Raw genomic sequence first — 23,176 nt, forward strand, 5'->3', positions numbered from 1 at the left:
AAACTTGTCCCCCAACGGAGCCATACTCAATTGCAAACTCAGTCTGAGACCCAGCTATTTTGTTTAAAAGACCCTCCAGGTCATCCTAATTGCATGATAAAATTTGAGCATCATTGTTTCAGTCCATTTAGTTCTCTAGAAAAAATGAAAACCGTCTTTTAAATATAAGCTGCTGCTGGTAAGTCACTTCAGTGGTGTCCAACTCTGTGCGACCCCATAGACGGCAGCCCACCAGGCTCCCCCGCCCCTGGGATTCTCCAGGCAAGAACACTGGAGTGGGTTGCCATTTCCTTCTCCAATGCATGAAAATGAAAAATGAAAGTGAAGTTGCTCAGTCGTGTCTGACTCTTAGCTACCCCATGGACTACAGCCTACCAGGATCGTCCGTCCATGGGATTTTCCAGGCAAGAGTACTGGAGTGGGTTACCATTGCCTTCTCCGTAAATATAAGCATTTGATATCAATTTATTTCCCTCAGTGACTTTTCATTGCTTTTAAAGTCCATAATTTTGTCAAAATAGTTTATAATCCCTGTGTAATCTGACCCTAGGTAGGACACTTGAATTTACCTCTCCTCTGTTTTAAATATGTTCTTGGGCCGTATTGGGCTACTTCAGTTCTTTGAACATACCATACATTCAGATATCTCCCTACCATGAATCATATTCCCTACTAAATTTACAATCGATAATTTCTATTAATGTGTCACTTAGTAGGTTAGGTATCACTTTCTCCATTACATATCTGAAATTGAGGCCCCTACTGTGGAGTCTTTAGTTTTGGACTTTATTCTCCAAGAGTATTGCATATTTAATCTCCATAATGGCACTTAACCGGTTTGTAATTTGCTTTCTAGTTTGTTTTTCACCAGGCAATGAGATTCTTGAATACAGAATATTCAGTTAATATTCTTTGACTAAATGTTATGTTTTCAAGGACATTTTAATGGAAGATTGGTCTAGGGCAGGATAGATTCTGTTTATCACTCTGCCATTTCACATGCAAGTGACGGTTTTTACTGCTTCTTTTTTTCCTTTTCAGACAACTGATCAATACTGGATTCCATGTTTACATGATGAAACTGAGAAACTATTTCGTAAGGTAGAATAAACAAATACTATGTTTTGTCAGTCCATGGGCTTGACAAAAGATACTTTTAAGACAAGTGATAATACAAAGATAAGGATTTTTGTGAATTGTGTTGACTTAAGTGTTATATGACCAATTATTTGAGACTTCTGAAAAAGCATATGCTAAAGAATCTTCATTGAAAATGAGGCTTATAATAAATTTGATTTATTTTCAGTTAATCCGATTGGATAACCTTTTTGCCTATTGGAATGTGAAGTCTCAGCTGTTTTATCTTAGTAATTATGATGAATCATTGGTAAGTAAATTTTTTTGATATGTGCATATATATCTTTGGTATCATATTTTGCATAGTTTTATTCTTTGTCATGTATCTAACATACTGTAGATAATATGTTAGTCAGTGGTCCTTTTTTTCCTAGGCAAAAATCCATTAAAATTTCTAGCAGTAGGTGAATATGTATGTTTGTACATAGACATAAAAACATACCTTTTGGATATAACTGATATGAAACATTTGTTATGTGTGCAACATAATGTTTTGATATTTGTATATATTGCAAAATAATCAACACAATAAGTCTAGTTAATATCCATCACCATATGTAATTTATACAATTGTTGTGATGAGAGCTTGCAAGATTTACTCATAACAACTTTCGAATATGCAACACAGTGTTATTAATGATAGTCACCATGCTGTATATTACATCTCCATGAGTTAATAAATACTTATTTTATAACTGAAAGTTTGGACTTTTGACTTCCTTTGTCAATTTTTTTCCCATCTTATCAGTACTTCCCTCCCCCACTTCCTGCAACAACTGATCTGTTCTCTATGTTTTTTTTCTTCTAAATTCCACATAAAAGTGAGATAGTACAGTGTTTGTTTTTCTCTCTTTGAGCTATTTCACTTAGTGTAATGCCCTCAAGGTCCATTTGTATTGTCCCAATGTCAAGATTTCACTCTTTTTTTATGGCTGAGTGATATTCCATAGTGTGTGTGTGTGTATAAAACATTTTCTTCATTCACTCTTGATGGATGTTTATGTTGTTTTCATATCTTGGCTATTATAAATAATGCTGCAGTGAACATGGAGTGCAGATATGCTTTCAAGTTAGTATGTTTATTTTATTCTCTGAAGTGGAGCTGTTGGGTTATATGATAGTTTTGTTTTTGATTGTTTGAGGTCCTTCCATATTGTCCATAGGGTCTGCACCAATTTGCGTCCCACCAACAGAGCAGTAGAGTTTTCTTTTCTCCACATTTTCACCATTTATAAATTTTTTGGTCTAACAAGTGTAAGGTGGTATTTCATTGTGGTTTTGGTTTACGTTTCTCTAATAATTAGGGATGATGAGCATCTTTCCATGTATCTGTTAGCCATCTGTATTTCTACTTTGAAATTTTTAATTGGGTTGTTTGAGTTTTTTTGCTTTTGAGTTATATGGGTTCATTATATATTTCAGATATTAGCTTCTTATCAGATATAATATTTTCATATATTTTCTTTCATTCATAGGTTCCCTTTTCATGTATTTGATAATTTTCTTTGCTATGCAGAAGCTGTTACTTTGATGTAGTCAGTTTGTTTTATTTTTGCTTTTGTTGCTTTTACTGTCAAATCTAAAAACTCATTGCTAAAACTGATGTCAGGGAGTTTACTACCTATTTTCTTCTGGAGGTTTTATGGTTTCAGGCCTTATGTTCAAGTCTTTAATCCATTTTGAGTTATTTTCATTTACCATGTAAGGTAGTCAGATTTCATTGTTTCTCAAATAGCTGTCAAGTTTTCTCAAAACCATTTATTGAAGAGACTGTCCTTTTCCCATTGTATGTTCTTGACTCCTTGGTCATAAGTTATAACTGACCATGTATGTTGTTGTTCAGTTGCTAAGTTGTGTCTGACTCTTTGCAACCCTAGGTACTGCAGCATGCCAGGCTTTCCTGCCCTTCACTATATCCCAGACTTTGCTTAAACTCATGTCCGTTGAATTGGTGATGCCATCCAACCGTCTTATCCTCTCTCACTCACTCCTCCTCCTGCCCTCAATCTTTTCCAGCATCAGGATCTTTTCTAATGAGTCAGCTCATCACATCAGGTGACCAAAGTATTGGAGCTTCAACTTCAGCATCAGTCCTTCCAATGAATATTCAGGGTTGATTTCCTTTAGGATTGACTGGTTTGATCTCCTTGCAGTCCAAGGGACACTCAGGAGTCTTTTCCAACACCAGAGTTAGAAACCATCAATTCTTTAGCTCTCAGCCTTCCTTATGGTCTGCCTCTCAAAACTGTACCTTGTGTACAACTGGGAAAACCATAGCTTTGACTGTATGGACCTTTGTTGGCAAAGTGAGGTCTCTGCTTTTAATACGCTATCTAGGTTTGTCATGACTTTTCTTCCAAGGAGCAAGCGTCTTTTAATTAAATGGCTGAAGTCACCCTCTGCAGTGATTTTTGGACCGTATATGCATGGGTTTATTTCTGAGTTGTCTGTTCTAGTCTGTTGATCTGGTTGTCTGTTGTGTGACAGATACTAATTACTGTTAGCTTTGTAATATAGTTAGATATCAGGGAAGATGACAACTCCAGCTTTGTTCTTTCTCAGGATTACTTTGGCTCTTTGGGTTCTTTTGTGGTTCCATACAAATTTTAATAGTGTTTTTTCTATTCCTGTGAGAAATGCTGTTGGTATTTTGATGGAGATTGCAACATATCTGCAGATTGCTTTGGGTAATATGAATCTTTTAACAATATTACTTATTATAATTCATGAGCATGGAATATCTTTCCATTAGTTAGTGTCCTTTTTATTTTTGTTCCTTAGTGCCTTATCGTTTTCAGGGTACAAGCCTTTTACCTCTGTGGTGAAGTTTATTCTTACATTTTAATGCAATTGTAAATGGAATTGTTATTTTTTCTTTCTGATAGTTTGTTATTAGTATACAGAAATACCACAGATTTCTGTATATTGGTTTTTGTATGCTGCAACTTTAACTCATTTATTATTAGTTTTAGCAGGTTTTTGGTGGCGTCTTCAGGGTTTTCTATATATTATTATGTCATCTGCAAATAGTGAAAGTTTTACTTCTTCCTTTCCAACTTGTATGCCTTTCTTTTTCTTACCTAATTTCTCTGGCTAGGACTTCTAATACTGTGTTGAATAAAAGTGGTGAAAGTGAGCATCTTTGTCTTGTTCCTGATCGTCGAAGAGAAGGTTTCAGCTTTTCACCCTTGAGTATGATGATAGTTGTGGGCTTGTCATCTGTGACCTTCATTATATTGAGATATGTTACTTTTGTACCCACTTTGTTTGTCTTAAAGAGATGGTGAATTTTATGAAATTTTGGGTATGTGCTTGTATACAAATATATATAAATACATTCCTATCTTAATAATTTCTAGAGCCTTCTTGCATAATAGTAGTTTGATGAAATAGTGTTTAGTCACTTTAATATTTTCTTAGCTATGCTCTCCTAAGTTTGAGTTATTCTTTAAAATTGCTTTTAAACATTTTTGCATATACTAGTATTAGCATGAATATAAGTCATATCAATTTGACTTTTAATAGAGCAGCCTGAGGAATGGCATTGTTGATGAAAATATTGTTCCAGAAGATTATGATTTTGGTAAGTAAATTTCATAAGATAAATGTACAATTAGAGTAATCAGTATAAATTTGAAATGAATATTGTTGATGTCACTGTGGTATTTCATGTTAATTTTCTCATAAAATTAAATGTATTTCTAATATACACACAAAAGCAAAATACTTTGCTGTATCATGTGTGTTGATTCTCAAATCTATCAGTTTAATTTTGACTTATTTCTCCTTTACCCTACTGTCATTTCTGGCTGTTTCATTCAGAGTCTGATGAAGAGACAGGAACCACATAGTAATTTGAGAAGGGAAAATATGAAGAATTACTAAATGTAACAGGGGATTAGAGTAACAAAGGATTGGCTAACAAAGAGTAAAGAGAACGCTAAAGAATACAAGAGTAGGATAGCGTTGGCCAAAAAATTCGTTTGAATTTTTCCATAGCATCTTACAGAAAGATCTGAGTGAACTTTTTGGCCATCCCAATAGCTAGAAGAAATAGCCTTTACCCTAGGACTTAGGTGGAGTGCCCAAAGAAGTGCATCTGTCTTCTTCAACACTGAGATCTAGAACTTGGAGAGGGGATTGCAGAACTTGTTGGAGAGGAGATCGCTGTGGGTCACTGACTGGCAGGAAAGTCTCTGATGCCCTATTGGTAAAACTTGTAAATTAGCCTGAAGGACCTCTTGGGAAATTGACCCATTAGGAAGTCTTGTGGAGAGTTGTCTCTAAAAGGCACTCCACTCTAAAACCTCCTGAGCAGTGTGTTGAGAGAATTTGCTGGCTCTTGGGTGGTGCTCTGTGCTTCAGGAGTTTAGTGCTGAAGAAATCTGTTGTGCTGCAGGACCTGGACACTGGAGAAGCCATTTTCTTTAGGAGCTGTGTATTGGAGCACCATGGCACAGCAGGAGTCTGTTGAGAGAGCACAGTAGTACCACAAAGCATAACTCCTTCCCCTCTGCAGTATCTCTCCCATGTCCTCTACTGACCAGCATTAATGTTATGTTAACTGGTAAAGAAAAAAATATTTAAAGGATTGGCTAACAAAGAGAACTCTAAAGAATGAGCCTGCAAGTCTAGGGTTCAGAGCAGGTAGGGAAGGGTAATCTGGAGGTTATAGCAATAAATGGATAACTGACACACTGGAGGGGAAAGGATGAATGAAGGATTTCTTTTTGTTTTTTTGTTTTGTTTTTTATATAATGGGAAAGAAAGATAGTAGCTTGTTAATTGGCTAAGATTGGGATGATCCTTAGAACGTGGAAAGTAAGTGAAGTGTGATTATTTATGTATTGATGCGGGTGAAAGAAGGTAGAATTGTGCTTTGCCACAGAGAGGAGCATGGTCAGTTTGTTTATACGATAGATTTCAATTATAAGAGAGAAGTCTTGATGTCGGGTGAAGAAATAAATATGGTGATTGGAGTTAATTGGATTTATTTTTTCTTCTGAACTCTTTCTTTTTTTAAAAAATTAAGGCATTAGAGGTTTTTGGAGGGAGGAGGAACTATGAGATCTCCATGTAGGAGAGTGAGAGAATGCTGGCGAAAGCAGTGTTAACAAAGTGCGGTTCAGATTAGCAGTGTTAGTATCACTTGGAACCACGTTAGAAATATAAATTCTTGGGCCCATCCCAGGCATGCTTAATCAGAGCCTCTGAGAGTGAGGCTCGGCAATCTGTCTTTAACAAGCTGTCCTGGTGATTCTGAGGAATGCTACAATTTGAGAACCACTGGGCCAGAGTAGGGGTTGGCTAACTTTCTTTTTGCAAAGGGCCATGTAGTAGACATACATTTTACAGGTCATGAATATATAGTCTGTCACATGTTTTTCTGTTTCTTTTAAACAATACTTTAAAAGTGTAAAAATTATTTTTAGCTCACTTGCTATACAAAACAGGCTGTGGTATGGATTTGGCATATCTTTGGACTGAAAGAATGGTGTGTGATCAGTCAGCCACATTAAGTGCCTACTTGTGATTTATGACATTAATGTGAGACCAATCACTTTGATTTTGTTTTTTTCCCAGTCACACAATGAATGGTAGTGCCCTTAAGACTTGAAGATTTGGTATTGGATTACTAGAGGTGGTGTTAGTAGAATTGGATGTTTGAAACTGAGTTTATTGAGAGGTTGAGGATACTGGAATGCTTAAGTCTAGTGGGTGAGGTGAGCTCAAAAGAATTTAAGGAACTGAGAGACTATGATACTGCAACAATCACTTGTATACTGAAATCACTCAGAAATTCCAGTTGTCAGGAGCCAGTCTGAGAAAGATGGGAGAGAGTGTAGCCTAGGGATGGATTATATATATAATAATATATACCCGCAACCAGAGAGGGTATAGTGGGTGGTATAGTTTTCTATGTAACAAAAATTGAAGCTGGGGGAGAAGAATAATTTTACTTTTCAAATACTGATACTATTGCTTTATACATATACTTTTGAAGCTTTCTCTTTTAGTATCCTTCTACTTCAGTTCAGTTCAGTCGCTCAGTCGTGTCCGACTCTTTGCGACCGCATGAACCACAGCACGCCAGGCCTCCCTGTCCATCACCAAATCCCAGAGTTCACTCCAACTCATGTCCATGGAGTTGGTGATGCCATCCAGCCATCTCATTCTCTGTCGTCCCCGTCTCCTCCCACCCCCAATCCCTCCTAGCGTCAGACTCTTTTCCAGTGAGTCAACTTGTCGCGTAAGGTGGCCAAAGTATTGGAGTTTCAGCTTTAGCGTCAGTCCTTCTAATGAACACCCAGGATTGATCTCCTCATGTAAATTTTTCTCATTTGTAACTGTATAGTATTCTGTTGTGTAGATGTACCATAGCAAATTTAACTGGTCTCCTATTGATAAATATCTTTTTGTTCAATTCAAATTAAAAGTATTTTTGAATTCAGTGCTGTACTTTAGGGATGGGTAAAACAAGAGGAATATATTATTTTTATATACCCATTAACTTTTAATTTGATCTTTTTCTAGATTCTGCTATTACTAGTGTCCCTCTGCATTATTCTTATACTTTTTGGTGCTAAATGTAAAGGGTTAAGAGAAATTTTAAATTATGGATTGAGCCAAGAAGGTTATCCTGGACAAACTCTCATCTTCTCTCTCCTCATTTTTCAAGTTAAAAGGGGGGAACAGATGGATACAGAGACACTGACCTTATATCCAGGAATTACAGTTACATAATGAAAGTCAGTGATTAAATAAAATATTTTTCCCCTTAGCATTTCTGATATGCATTCATTCCTTGAAACTATACTTTCATTAGAACTGTCTTGTTGGACTGTTTTGCCTTTTAGAGCGTGTTCCTGCTTCTTAGGGTTATTTATTTTTTTTGAGGGGGAGTTCAGTTAGCTTTTATTGTACTTGCAAAAAGCAGTATGGGTTATAGATAAAGGTAAAAGACTCCTCAAGACTAAGGGATAATTCATCTGATCAAGTTATAGCAGTATGGAAATCTGGGAACTGGAAACGGTATAGAAGAAATGAAAATGAGTATTTTTAGCTTGATTTCTCTAGCACTTTGCAACTTGGAAAAAGAACTCAATATAATTTTTTAAAATTTGTGTTATTTTTCAGTATTTCGCCCCATATCTGCTAATGCCAAACTTCAGATGAATCGCAGATCGGATTTTGACTTTTCTGCCCCCAAAATAGACCTGGATGTTGAGTTACATGACATAACAATTGAACTTAATAAACCACAGGTGATTTTTAAAATGAAATTTTAAATTGTAGGTTATAGTTTGATAAAAGCAGAGCTAAGATTTTAAATGTTAAGATTCATAATGGTATATAATAAACATTACCTTAAATAAGTTAGTAATTTAATTTTTATCTTTGACAATTAAAAACATCTTAAAGATTTAATTTTTTCATTCTTCAGTATTTCAGTTTTATGGAACTTCTTGAATCGGTTGATATGATGACGCAAAATCTACCATACAGGAAATTCAAACCTGATGTACCTCTTCGTTACCATGCCAAAGAATGGTAATATGCTTTAAATTTTTAAAATTGAAGTATAATCGCCATAATGATTGGATATTTGTACATACTGAGAAAGGATCACCACAATAAGTCATTAATGTCCAATACCACACATAGTTAGCAAAACTATTTTTCTTTTTACAAGAACTTTTAATGTCTGCTCTTAGCAACTATCAGATTATGCCATACAATATTATTAGCTGTAGTTAACATGCTGTACATTATATGCCCATAACTTATTTATATTATAACTGGAAGTTTTTTGGACCTGCTTCACCCATTTTGCCCATCCCCAACCCACTCCTTTTATCTTTCACCAGTCTATTCTCTGTATCTATGAGCTCATTTAAAAACAAACAAACCTTATATAAGTGAATCCTACAGTATTTGTCTCTCTCTCACTTATTTCGCTTAGCATAATCCCCATCATTGTTCATTCATGTTGTAACAAATGCCAATTTTTTATTCCATTTTTATGGCTAAATAGCATTTGTGTGTGTGTGTGTGTTTGTATGTGTATACTTTATCCTTTCATCCATCTATGGACAGTTGGTTGTTCCCATATCTTGGCTCTTGTAAACAATGCTGCAGTGAACATGTGGGTGCATATATCTTTTGAGTTAGTGTTTTCATTTTCTTCACATAAATACCCAGAAGTGGAATTGCTCAGTGAAGTTTTTTTTAGCACATTATTTATTGCCCAGGGAACTTTTACAGATACTAATGACTGTGGCATTAATATGTCTCCAGTTGTATTAAAAAATGACAGCATAAAAGTGAATTTCTTGACTTTTTAAGAATTTTAAGATACTCTCTTTAAAGGCTGATATAAGCTATATTATATTTGGCCTGAAACACTTGTAGTGGCTTTTGCTTATTACACTACTAAAATTGACTTAAGGATTCTTTATAATGAATTTTGGCCACTTTGGCCACCTCATGCGACGAGTTGACTCACTGGAAAAGACTCTGATGCTGGGAAAGGTTGGGGGCGGGAGAAGGGGACGACCGAGAATGAGATGGCTGGATGGCATCACCGACTCTGTGGACATGAGTTTGAGTGAACTCTGGGAGTTGGTGATGGACAGGGAGGCCTGGCATGCTGTGATTTATGGGGTTGTAAAGAGTCGGACACGACTGAGCAACTGAACTGAACTGAACTGATAATGAATTTACAACTGGAAATACTAGCATTCTATTCATTTACTGTATTTTTGAAATTACTAAAAAAACATATCCCAGTTTCTTTTTCAACCATGTCTTTTTTTAGTTTTCAAACTTTGGTATCCGAACACTCTATCTGTTATAAATCTGAAAAAGTTATGGGAGTCTGTAAAGTGCAACCCCTTTTAAAAATTAAGAAGTAGTCTTATTTTTTTAGTTACTAAGGTCTTACCTAGTTTTTCAAAGTTGCAGTTACTTTTTCAGTTGACTATTTTAACTCCTATTCAGGTGGCTAAAGGGCTAGTTGACAATTAATACTTTAATAGTTTATTGGTAGAACTGTGTTATAACAAAATTCTGTAATTTTGCTTATTTTCATTTAGGAAAAAGATAAGACTAAATATTGTGTTCTTAATTAATTACTAATAAATAGGGTTGGTAAGGAGCAAGTGCTAGATAATATTTTCACAGTCTCTGTATTATGTATGTTAGAACAGAAGTGATGTCAGTTATATTTCATACTGTTGGTTTGAGGGTATTTTTAAAGGGAGAGTTTTTGTTTTTATGTTTTAACTAGGTGGGCTTATGCTATACGTGGTATTCTTGAAGTGAACATTCGCCCCCGCTTACGGATGTGGGCCTGGAAGCATATTAGAGAACATAGGCAAAAAATGAAGCAATATAAAGAACTGTATAAAAAAAAACTAACAAGTAAGAAGCCATCTGGTGAACTTCTGAACTCTTTGGAGGTTAGCATTATAAAAATTTGTTGAATATTTTGTAATACTTAAGTCCTCAGTCTTTAGGGATTAACACTTCATACTTATTTGTTCTAATTTTGACTGGTCATTCTCTGTCTCTTTTACTTAGACTTTTTCATACTCCTTAACTTCAGTTGGATGATAGAAACTCTGGTGATCATGAATTTGAGATTCTTCTCAATCTGGAGAGATTTGGGTTTATGAAAATAGTAACTTGAAACCTCACATTATTATGACATTTATAAACTTCAGAATCCTAGAAAGTATTTGTTACATTGATTCCAGTCTTCTCCGTGTTGGTTTCAAAGCCAAATTTCCAAGCTGACATATATACAAGCATTGCTTCTCAGAATTTAAGAGAAATATCATATTGAAGGATGACTTGTTTTCAATTTCCTATATTTTCTTTAGTGCAGCAGTTTTATAGAGCATATATGAAAATTATTTATATAAAGTTATGTAAACATTTTATTTATATTTTTAGGAGTTGGAAAAGACTTTGGATGTATTTAATATAACTATAGCAAGACAACAGGCAGAAGTTGAGGTAATTCCAAATTATCTTTCAATTAGTAAAATAAATCTATATATAGAATTTATTGGTATTGTGCTGTATTATACTATTTCCTAAAAGGGGTTCAAATTTGCTTATTTGCATTATGAGAATAATGGCAGAAAGTGAAGAGGAACTAAAGAACTTCTTGTTGAGGGTGAAAGAGAGTGAAAAAGCTGGCTTGAAATTCAGCATTCAAAAGACTAAAACCATGGCATCCAGTCCCATCACTTCATGGCAAATAGACAGGGAAAAAGTGGAAACAGTGGCAGATTTTATTTTCTTTGGCTCCAAAATCACCGGTGATGCTGACTGCAGCTACAAAATTAAAAGACACTTGCACTTTGGAAGAAAAGCTATGGCAGACCTAGACAGTGTATTGAAAACCAGAGACATCAAGCTCTGCTGACAAAGGTTCATATAGTCAGAGCTATGGTTTGCCCAGTAGTCATGTATGGATGTGAGAGTTGGACTGTAAAGAAGACTGAGCACCAGATAATTGATGCTTTCGAATTGTGGTGCTGGAGAAGACTCTTGAGAGTCCCTTGGAGAGTAAGGATCTCAAACCAGTCAATCCTAAAGGAAATCAACCCTGAATATTCATTGGAAGGATTGATGCTAAAACTCCAATACTTTGGCCACCTGATGCAGAGACCCAACTCACTGGAAAACACCCTGATTGATGCTGGGAAAGACTGAGAGCAGGAGGAGAAAGGGAGTGACAAAGGGTGAGATGTTTGGATGGCATCACTGACTCAGTGAACAAGAATTTGAGCAAACTCCAGGATATAGTGAAGGACAGACAGGGAAGGCTGGCACACTGCAGTCCTTGGGGTCACAGAGTCGGACATGACTTAAGTGTCTGAATGAAAACACCATATTACAAGAAAATTTGATGTATTCTTTTGCCACATCTGTTTAAACCATCTATTTGCCACATCTGTTCAAGACAGTTTCAGTGGGGGAAAAATTCTTTCTCAGTGATTGGGCTTAAAGGTGAAAAGCCAATTCCCACCCCCCCTCCCAATTATTATTGCTTATAAGACAGTGTGCTAAGTGAAGTCGCTCAGTCGTGTCCGACTTTTTGTGACCCCATGGACTGTAGCCTACTAGGCTCCTCCATCCATGGGATTTTCCAGGAAGAGTACTGGAGTGGGTTCCTATTTCCTTCTCCAGGTGATCTTCCCAACCCAGGCATCGAACCCGGGTCTCCCTCATTACAGGCAGACGCTTTACTGTCTGAGCCACCAGGGAATGTAAGACAGTGTGCTAAATACCAGATAATTCTAAATTCTGATATTTGGCCAGTGTTACAGTTACTATATTTTATTGTCGGTATGATTGTTGTTTATACTTATCCACTAAAGTAGATAAGTTTTGGAAATACCCTGTTTCTTTCAATTGCTAAATAAAGGATAATTTGTTATTTATTTGAAAATTTATTTATTTTAGGTAAAGAAAGCTGGATACAGGATTTTCAGAGAAGGAGCAGAAGAGGAAGAGGGTAATAAAGGATGGTTTAGCTGGATGTGGAATTGGTCAGAATCGCATAGTAAACAACAACTAGATATTAAACCTGGAAGTACGTTCATTTCATTTTACAGTAGTGCACTTAATCATCAAGCTGTGGTAGTGTAGCTAACCATCAAGTGTGAAGTTAAGTTTTGCAGGAGGTTTTCTTTCATTAAATAGACATTGAAAGTATATATACATATGATAAGTAATTCTTACTATAAGTAAAATTACTAATACAATTTTAAATGTATGTCAAAAATCAAATAAAATTTTTAAAATCTTACTAATGCTTTCAGAAGAGCATTATGTCTAGAAGATTTAGTAAGTGTGTATAGCACAGTGATAAATAAAAGTTTCAAAAGAGTATAAACCACTTTAAATTTTCATTGAAATTATTTCTTGAAAAGATTTTTACTTCCCAACCAAATGCTTAACATCATAACTTTGGAGACTTAGGGGCTTAGGTTTATATCCTGGATATATAATTTATTAGCAATATGACTCTGGCAAATTTAAGCTCTCTAAAACTCAATTTTATCGACTTTAAAATAGGTAGACATGATATTAATATTTCGTATTTTGTATGCTACTTATGTTGACTAGCATAGTGCTGTTAAGTACCTAATACGGGTAGCTATTTTGTGTGTTTAATACAGACATTTAGAAATTTATATTGCTAAATTTATGTATTTAGTCATTTATATATTTTTTAAAAAAACCTAAAATTGGCAATGCCATCGTAGCATTCGTGAATATAATTTCTTAAAGGTATTATAAAAAAGAGTAAAATTTACATTATTAAAAGCAGCTAAATTTGGTTTTATCTTGTTACCAGTTAATAACATAAAACATTCTTTATGATTTGTAGGTCTTGAAGAAATATTGACACCTAAAGAAAAAAATTTGCTGTATGAAGCAATTGGCTATAGTGAAACAGCAGTTGATCCAACCTTGCCAAAAACAGTAAAAATATTTTGTTGCCTTATATCTGAGTATTTATTGGTAGATTCACCTAGTTTTAATCCTTTCAGAAATACATGTTACTGACTTGTTCTGTGATCTTACTTTGAGTCTGTAAATATTGCTTTTATTAGAGTTTCCACAGTAGGAATAAAATTTTTAGTGTTATGTGGCTTTTTAAAAATTTTTATGTTATGTTTAATTTTAGTTTATGTTTAGTTTTAGTATTATTGGTGATCCTTTAATATATAAAGGTTGTTTTTGATGTATTTTTCTGGTTTTTGGAAAGAATAAATTGTATAAATAGGAGTATTATAGATATATAATTTTTTTTCATTTTCTTCCTCTTTATATTCTAGTTTGAAGCAATGAAGTTTTTTGTTCACCTGAAAAGTATGTCTATTATTCTAAGAGAACAACAACAAAAACCTGAACTGCTAGATATTGTAGTGGAAGAATTTAGCACTTTGATTGTGCAAAGACCAGGAGCACAAGCAGTTAAGTAAGTATTCATTTATTTTCTCTTATCTATAAGAAAAAAGTTCATTGTAAGGTTGAAATGTAGATTAGAGTCATACGGTATTTTGTAAAGAATACTTTGGTTTAATTTATTCTTTTGTATTTTTAGGAACTTGGTGTTTTTCATTAATATATATATTTTGTGATTATTAAAATAGCACATGTTGAATAGAAAACTTTATGCAGAGGAAACATGAAGGACATTAAAGAATAATACAAAAATGTCAGCAGTCACACTATTCAAGAAGAAATAGCATTACCAATTTTGTTTTTCCCTGGGAATGTCTTTATTTTACCTTCTGTTTTAAAATTGCTTTATTGAGTTATAATTCATGTACCATACAATTTATCCATTAAATTGTATGAGTTACTTTTGTCACACTGTAATGTATACAGAATTCACATTGGTTTATTCAACATTGTACAGTAATTATCATTACCTAATTTCAGAACATTTTAACACCCCAAAAAGGAAATGCTAATACCCATTAGCAGTCATTCCCCATTGCTCCTTCTTTCCAGTGTAAAATTGGTAAAAGCTAATTTACTTTCTAAGAATTTGTTTGTTTAGGGTATTTCTGGCAACCCACTCCAGTGTTCTTGCCTGGAGAATCCCAGGGATGGGGAAGCCTGGTGGGCTTCCGTCTATGGGGTCACACAGAGTCGGACACGACTGAAGTGACTTAGCAGCAGCAGCAGCAGCAGCAGCAGGGTATTTCATATTAATTGAATCATATAATACATGGTCTTTTCTGTCAAGCTTCTTTTACTTAGCATGATATTTTCAAGGTTCATCCATGGTATACCATGAATTAGTACCTCACTCTTTTATTGCCTAATATTTCATTATATGAATATACCACATTTTGTTTGCCTATTCATCAGATGATGGTTTGGTTTGTATCCACTTTTGGCTGTTATGAATAATGCTGCTGTGAGCAATATTTTATAAGGACAATTTTCAGATTTTCTTGGGTATTTACCCAGAAGTGGAATTGTTGCCTCAAATGGTAACTGTACTTAACATTTTGAGGAACTGCCAGACTGTTTTCCAAAGCAACTGCATCATTTTATATTCCTACCAGCATTGTGTGAGGTTTCCACTTATCTACGTCCTTCCCTACTCTTCTTTTTGATTGTTGATTTTAGCCATCCTAATAAGTGTAAAGTGGTATCTCACTGTAGTTTTGATTTGCACTTCCCTGATGGCTAATGATGTTGAGCATCTTTTCATGTATTTATTGGCTGTTTCTGTATAGTTATTTTTAGAACTATTAAATTCCTTTGCCCATTTTTTCTCTTTTATTTTTTAAAAAACTTGCATTGAAGTATAGTTGATTTACAATGTTGTGTTCATTTCTGTTGTACAGCAAAGTGACTCAGCTATACATATATATATATATTCTTTTTCATATTCTTTTCTACTGTGGTTTATCATAGTACACTATATATAGTTACCTGTGCCATACAGTAGGGCCCTCTTTTTTTATCCATTCTCTATGTAATCCTTTGCATCTACTAATCCTAAACTCCCAATCCACCCCACCCCCTCAACAACCACAAGTTTGACTCTATTTCTGTTTCGTAGACAAGTTCATTTGTGTCATATTTTAGATTCCACATACGTGATATCATATGGTACTTGTCTTTTCCTGAATTACCTCATTTAACATGATAGTGTTTAGGTCCATCCATGTTGACATATGGCATATGACATTGTCTGTTTTTTATGTCTAAATAGTATTCCATCGTATTCCATTATATATATGTACCACATCTTCTTTATCCAGTCATCTGTTTTATAGGTAGTTTCCATGTCTTGGCTATTTAAGTAGTGTTGTATTGAACATTGAGGTATGTGTATCTTGCTTTTTCTGGATGATGCCAGGAGTGGGATTGCAGAATTATATGGCAACTCCACTTTTAGTTTTTTGAGGAATCTCCATATTGTTTTCCATAGTGACTGTACCAATAGGCATTCCAACCAACACTGTAGGAGGACTCTGTTTTCTCCACATACTTTTCAGCATTTGTTATTTGTAGATTTTCAGTGATGGCCACTCTGACCAGTGTGAGGTGGTACCTTATTGTAGTTTTGATTTGTGTTTCTCTAATAGTTAGTGTTTTTAGGCATTGGTTCACGTGCTGTTGCTCATCTGTATGTCTGTTTTTAGAGAAATGTCTATTTAGATCTTCTGCCCATTTTTTTATTGGATTTTTATGCTCTTATTATTATTGAGTTATATGAGCTGTTGTATAGTTTGGAAATTAAGCCCTTGTCATTCACATCTTTGCAAATGTTTTCTCCCAGTCCTCATTATCTTCTTGTTCTTTCTGGGTTCCTTTGCTGTACAAAAGCTTCTAAGCTCGATGAGGTCCCATTTGTGTATTTTACTTTCATTTGTATTGCCTTGGGAGACTGACTTAAGGAAACATTGGTATGTTTTATATAACAGAATGCTTTGCCTATATATCTTCTGGGACTTTTATGGAGTCATATCTTATGTTTAAGTCTTTAAGTCACTTTAAGTTTATTTTTGTGCTTGGTGTGAGAGTATGTTCTGACTTCATTGATGTACATGCCACTGTCCAACTTTCCCAATACCACTTGCCAAAGATGCTCCTTTTTTTCCTTGTGGTCAGAATAATTACTTGAGATAATTTCTTTACTCTTACATTTGTTGAGTCTTATTTTGTACCCTAGTGTGTGGTCAGTCCTAGAGAGTCTTCCACATGCACTTGAAAAAAGTGTGTCTTTGGATGTAAAGTCCTGAAAATATCAGTTAAAAATCTAACTGTTCTATTTTGTCATTTAGGATCTCTGTTGCCTTATTGATTTCCTGTCTCAAAGATCTTTTCATTAATGTGAGTGGGGTGTTAAAATCTCCTACTATTACTGTATTCCCATCAGTTTCTCCCTTTATGTCTGTTAGTATTTATGTGTTTGGGTGCTTCTGTATTAGGTGCATGTATGTTCATGAGTGTAAAATCATCTTATATTGATCCTTTTATAATTTACATAAATGCCACAGCATTTGTTTTAAAGTTTATTTTGTCTAATAGAAGTATTAGACAAAATACTTGTAACCCCCCCACTTTCTTGTCATTTTCATTTGCATGGAATATCTTTTCCGTCCTTTCACTTTTGATCTGTGTGGGTCTTTTGCCCTAAGGTGGGTCTCTTGTAGGTAGCATATAGTAGGCTGTTTTATTCACTCTGTCACTCTTTTGTTGGAGCACTTAGGCCATTGACGTTTAAAGTAATTATTGATAGACATGTATTTATGTCATACTGTGTGGATCACAATAAACTGTGGAAAATTCTGAAAGAGATGGGAATACCATACCATCTGACCAGCCTCTTGAGAAACCTGTATGCAGGTCAGGAAACAGTTAGAACTGGACATGGAACAACAGACTGGTTCCAAATAGGAAAAGGAGTATGTCAAGGCTGTATATTGTCACCCTGCTTAATTAACTTATATGCAGAGTACATCATGAGAAATGCTGGGCTGGAGGAAGCAGAAGCCGGAAGATTGCCGGGAGAAAGATCAATAACCTCAGATATGCAGATGACACCACCCTTATAGCAGAAAGTGAAGAAGAACTAAAGAACCTCTTGATGAAAGTGAAAGAGGAGAGTGAAAAAGTTGGCTTAAAGCTCAACATTCAGAAAACTAAGATCATGGCATCCGGTCCCATCACTTCATGGCAAATACATGGGAAACAGTGGCTGACTATTTTTCTGGGCTCCACAATCACTGCAGATGGTGACTGCAGCCATGAAATTAAAAGATACTTACTCCTTGGAAGGAATGTTATGACCAACCTAGACAGCATATTAAAAAGCAGAGACATTACTTTGTCAACAAAGGTCCATCTAGTCAAGGCTATGGTTTTTCCAGTAATCATGTATGAATTTGAAAGTTGGACTATAAAGAAAGCTGAGAGCCGAAAAATTGATGCTTTTGAACTGTGGTATTGGAGGAGACTCTTGAGAGTTCCTTGGACAGCAAGGAGATCCAACCAGTCCATCCTAATGGAGATCAGTCCTGGGTGTTCATTGGAAGGACTGATGTTGAAGCTGAAACTCCAATGCTTTGGCCACCTGATGCAAAGAGCTGACTCATTAGAAAAGACCCTGATGCTGGGAAAGATTGAGGGCAGAAGGAGAATGGGACAACAGAGGATGAGACGGTTGGATGGCATCACTGACTCAATGGACATGGGTTTGGGTGGACTCTGGTAGTTGGTGATGGACAGGGAGGCCTGGCACACTGCAGTTCATGGGGTCATAAAGAATCGGACAGGATTGAGCAACTGAACTGAACTGAAACCTTGTTTCTGGTTGATGCTATATTTCTTCTTCTTTTGGTCACACCACGTGACTTATGGGATCTTAGTTCCCTCACCACAGATCAAACCCCAGTCCTTGGCAGTACTGGAGAGCGCACAGTTCTAACCATTTGACCACCAGGGAATCCTCCCATTTTTCTCTTTTGTGGTTTGATGATTTCCTTTTATGTTTATATTTTCTTATTTTTGGTTTTAGTCAGTCTGTTGTGTACATTTGATTTGAGATTGCCTTGTTTTTCAAGTATGTTAACTGCTTGGTTAAAACACATTCTAAAGAAAAAAAAAGAATCTACCTTTTCTTGCTCTTCCCCACATTTTCTGTTTTTGATGTCCTTTTTTTTTTTTAAATCTTTATCCTTTTACTGTTCCATTGGGGTTATCATTGTTTTCATGAAATTGTTTTTTTTTTTTACATAAAAAATGTACTAGCTTATTTTTTTTTTGTACTAGCTTATTTAAGTGATTTGCTTTATAGTTGTGATTTTTTCTTTCCCCTACATTCTTATTTAGAAAAGATTTTCCATGTTTCTTTCAAGGTGGGTTTAGTATCTCTGTATCTGTTTGTTTTTTGCTTATCTGAGAAATTTTTTTTTCTCTCCTATTCTAACCTTGCTGGTCAGAGTATTCTAGGTTGCATATTTTTCCCTTTTGGGATTTTGGATATATCTTGCCATTCCCTTCTGTCCAGCAACATTTCTGTAGAAAAATCAGCTGATAGTTTTATGGGGATTCCCTTGCAGTTAACTTTTTGTTTTTCTCTTGCTACTTTTACAATCCTGTCTTTAACTTTTGCCATTTTTATTATAATATGTTTTGGTATACTTCTGTTTGGGTGTATCTTGTTTGGGACTCTGTGCTTCCTGTACCTGGATTTCTGTTTTCTTCTTTATGTTTGGAGAGTTTTCAGCTCAATAATTTCTTCAAATACTTGTTCAATCCCTTTGTCTCTTTCTTCCCCTTCTGAAAACCCTATTATGTGTAGATTGTATATTATCCCATAGGTCTCTTATATTGTTTTAAATTTTTTTATTTGGCTTTCACCTGGTGTTCTGATTGGGTGATTTACGTTATTCTATCTGCCAGATTGCTTATTCTTATGAATTATTCATTTTGCTGTACATTGCCTTTAGCTCGCTTTCCATCTCAGTAAATGAGTTTTCTACTTTTTCTTGCCTCCCCCTTTATAGTTTTTATTTTGTTTTTATAGCACTCTGCATTTCTATTAATAGCCTCTCTTAATTACTTAAGTATTTTTATCTTATTTTATATTTAATTTTATCTTTCAAACTTGGTGTCTATTAGACTGAAGAGATCTGTGTCATTGTTCTTTCAGGGGAATTCTCTTGATCTTTTTACTGGGAGTCATTCTTCTGCTTCTTCATTTTACTTATATTTCTCTTACTATGTAAAGTTAGGAAAAACAACTGTCTACTCTGTTCTGTGAGGGCTTTTTATATGTGGGGGCATTCTTGTGTTGCTTGTGTGGGATTAATAATATATTTGGTGCAAGGGCTGTTTTTAACATGGATGTCTGCTGCCTCTATTCTCAGCGTGTGCTGGCTGTTATCTTGATAGGTGATGTGTAGATGCAGTGGCTGGTGCCCCTTCCTGGGGCTCTTGGTGTCAGTGGCAGCTCGTGCATGCCTCCAGAGCCCGCAATGGCACTGGAGGTCGCTCGTGACCACTCCTGGAACCTGCAAGGGTGGCAGTGGCAGCTCAAGATTGCTCCTGGAGTCCATGAGGGCAGCAGCAGCAGCGGCTTATCATCTCTCCTGGAGCCTTCAGTGCCTCTTTTGAAGACCAGTAATCCCGTTCATGAGGGCTCTGCCCTAATGACCTAATCACCACCCAAAGGCCCTACGTCTAAATAGCATCACATTAGGCATTAGAATTTCAGCAAATGAATTTTGAGGCCCCAGACATTCATAACATAGCAGCTTTTGTTAGTCCCCTGGCTCCAGCGGGAAACACCAGGAATATGGCCCACTGTCCCTATAGTTACTGCTTTGCTAGGGAATGGGGATGATGGACAGTTAAGTGGAAATGCCAAAGGGCTGCCTTTCTGAAATTCAGCTGTCTTTTGCTTAACTTTTCCCTGGTTGCTCTAAGTTGTTTTTTTTAAATTAAATTCCAGACTTGCAAAAAAGTTGATTTTAGGAGTTTTTGCTAGGTTAATGCTTATTTCAGTGGGGAAACTTGATTATTTGAGCACCGTTTCCTGCCACTTTCAGTGACAATACTCGTACATTAATTTTTTTTTGAAGTCTTTATTATTTTAGAGCAGTTTGAGGTTTACAAGAAAATTGAGAGGGAGGTGTAGACATTTCTCAAATAAATCTTGTTCCTACTCATAAATACCCTCATATCAACTCCACTTAGCAGAATGGTACATTTTTACTAAAACTGAACATACGCTGACATAGTTACCCAAAGTCTATAATTTACATCATGATTCACTCTTGTTTTATATTATGTGGTACGAACAAATACGGAATGACAATTGTCCATTATTATAGTATCACACACAGTATTTTCACTGTTTTCAAAATCCTGTTTTATGTATTTATTCCTTACCACCCCCGCAACCACAGTTTTACTGTTTATAGTTTTGCCCTTTGTAGAATGTCCAATAGCTGAAATACCGTGTGTAGTCTCTTCGTATTGGTTTCTTTCACTTAGTGATATGCATTTACGCTTCCTGTATGTCTTCATGAGTTGATAACCCATTGTTTTTATTGTTTGGATGTACCCCAGTTCATCCATTCACCTAGTGAAGGACATCTTGGTTGCATCTACATTTTGACAGTATGAATAAAAGTGCTATAAACAGCTGTGATTCATGGGGCCGCAAAGAGTTGGACACAACTGAGTGACTGAACTGAACTGAACTGAAACAGCTGTGTACAGGTTTTCAGTTCAGTTCAGTCGCTCAGTCGTGTCCGACTCTTTGTGACCCCATGAATCACAGCACGCCAGGCCTCCCTGTCCATCACCAACTCCCGGAGTTCACTCAAACTCATGTCCATCGAGTCGGTGATGCCATCCAGCCACCTCATTCTCTGTCGTCCTCTTCTCCTCCTGCCCCCAATCCCTCCCAGTATCAGTCTTTTCCGGTGAGTCAACTCATTGCATGAGGTGGCCAAAGTATTGGAGTTTCAGCTTTAGCATCTGTCCTTCCAATGAACACCCAGGATTGATCTCCTTTAGAATGGACTGGTTGGATCTCCTTGCAGTCCAAGGGACTCTCAAGAGTCTTCTCCAGCACCACAGTTCAAAAGCATCAATTCTTCAGCAATCAGCTTTCTTCACAGTCCAACTCTCACATCCATACATGACCACTGGAAAAACCATAGCCTTGACTAGACGGACCTTTGTAGGCAAATGTCTCTGCTTTTTAATATGCTGTCTAGGTTGGTCATAACTTTCCTTCCAAGGAGTAAACGGTTTTATATGAACATAAATTTTCATCTCCTTTGGGTAAACAAGAAGGAGCTGATTACTGGTTTACTTGGTAACAATGTGCTCCCCAGGTGCTACTAGTGGTAAAGAACCTGCCTGCCAGTGCAGGAGACCCTGGTTCAATCCCTGAGTTAGGGAGAGTCCCTGGAGGAGGGCCTGGCAATTTATTCCAGTATTCTTGCCTGGAGAATCCCATGGACAGAGGACCCTCACGGGCTACAGTCCTAGCATTGCAAGGCATCGGACACGACTAAAGCAACTTAACACACACACCTACGTGGTAACAATATGCTTAGTTGTGTAAGGAACCACCAAACTTTTTCCACAGTTACTATACCATTTTGAATTCCTAAGAGCATCATATGATTGTTCCTATTGCTCCACCTGTATCTTTGTTCTTACTTGGTGTTGTCATATGCCAGGTTTTGACTGTTGTAATAAGTATGTAGTGGTATGTCAGTATTATATGAATGTGTGTTTCTGCAAATGACATGATGTAGAACATCTTTTCATAAACTTTTTTTTTTTGTCAATCTTATGTGGTGAGTGTCTGTTAAGTTCTTTTAGTCCATTTTTTAAATTGTGTACATTTTGTTCTTACGGAGTTTTATATGTTCTTTGTGTGTTTCAGACAATAGGTCCTTATCAGATGTGTTGTTTTCAAATAATTTTTCTTCCTGTGTACATTGCTGTTTTTTCTTCCTCTTAACATTGCTGTTTGTTGTTCAGTCACTAAGTTGTGTCCAACTCTTTGTGATCCCATGAACTGCAGCATGCCTATCCTACTCTATTTCAGAGTTTGCTCACACTCATGTCATTTAGTCGGTGATGCCATCTAACTACCTCATCCTCTGTCGCCTCCTCTCCTGCCCTCAGTCTTTCCAGTATCAGGGTCTTTATAGTGAGTCGGCTCCTCACATCAGGTGGTCAAAATATTGGAGCTGCAACTTCAGCATCAGTCCTTCCAAAGAATATTAAGGGTTGATTTTCTTTAGGATTGACTGGTTTGATCTCCTTGCTGTCCATGGGACTCTCAAGAATCCAGCACCACAATTCCAAAACATCTGTTCTTTGGCACCCAGCCTTCATTATGGTTGAACACTCACATCTCTGCATGACTACTGACAAAACCATAACTTTGTCTATATGGACCTTTGTTGAAAAAGTGATGTCCCTGCTTTTTAATACACTGTCTAGGTTTGTC

The 23,176-nt window shown here is 36.1% G+C and overlaps 1 protein-coding gene across 5 annotated transcripts in view; it reads left to right on the forward strand.

The window, feature by feature from the left end:
• The window catches only part of VPS13A (vacuolar protein sorting 13 homolog A), a 247,632-nt gene that overhangs the window by 40,489 nt on the left and 183,967 nt on the right, over window positions 1-23,176 (forward strand). For all 5 annotated transcript variants that reach the window (XR_008686092.2, XR_008686091.2, XR_016037846.1 and 2 more), the window contains exons 8-17: window positions 1,042-1,101; window positions 1,307-1,387; window positions 4,663-4,720; window positions 8,275-8,402; window positions 8,582-8,688; window positions 10,427-10,598; window positions 11,095-11,157; window positions 12,616-12,745; window positions 13,547-13,641; window positions 13,998-14,140. Coding sequence is in view for 2 of the 5 variants with exons in the window: in XM_055426921.2 (XP_055282896.2) it covers window positions 1,042-1,101; window positions 1,307-1,387; window positions 4,663-4,720; window positions 8,275-8,402; window positions 8,582-8,688; window positions 10,427-10,598; window positions 11,095-11,157; window positions 12,616-12,745; window positions 13,547-13,641; window positions 13,998-14,140 (1,037 nt within the window). In the remaining 3 variants the exon portion in view is untranslated. The remainder of the gene's footprint in view (window positions 1-1,041; window positions 1,102-1,306; window positions 1,388-4,662; window positions 4,721-8,274; window positions 8,403-8,581; window positions 8,689-10,426; window positions 10,599-11,094; window positions 11,158-12,615; window positions 12,746-13,546; window positions 13,642-13,997; window positions 14,141-23,176) is intronic.

Source organism: Moschus berezovskii, chromosome 7 (assembly GCF_049115385.1).
Source record: "Moschus berezovskii isolate FMDL1 chromosome 7, NW_MosBer_1.0, whole genome shotgun sequence".
Taxonomy (NCBI): domain Eukaryota; kingdom Metazoa; phylum Chordata; class Mammalia; order Artiodactyla; family Moschidae; genus Moschus; species Moschus berezovskii.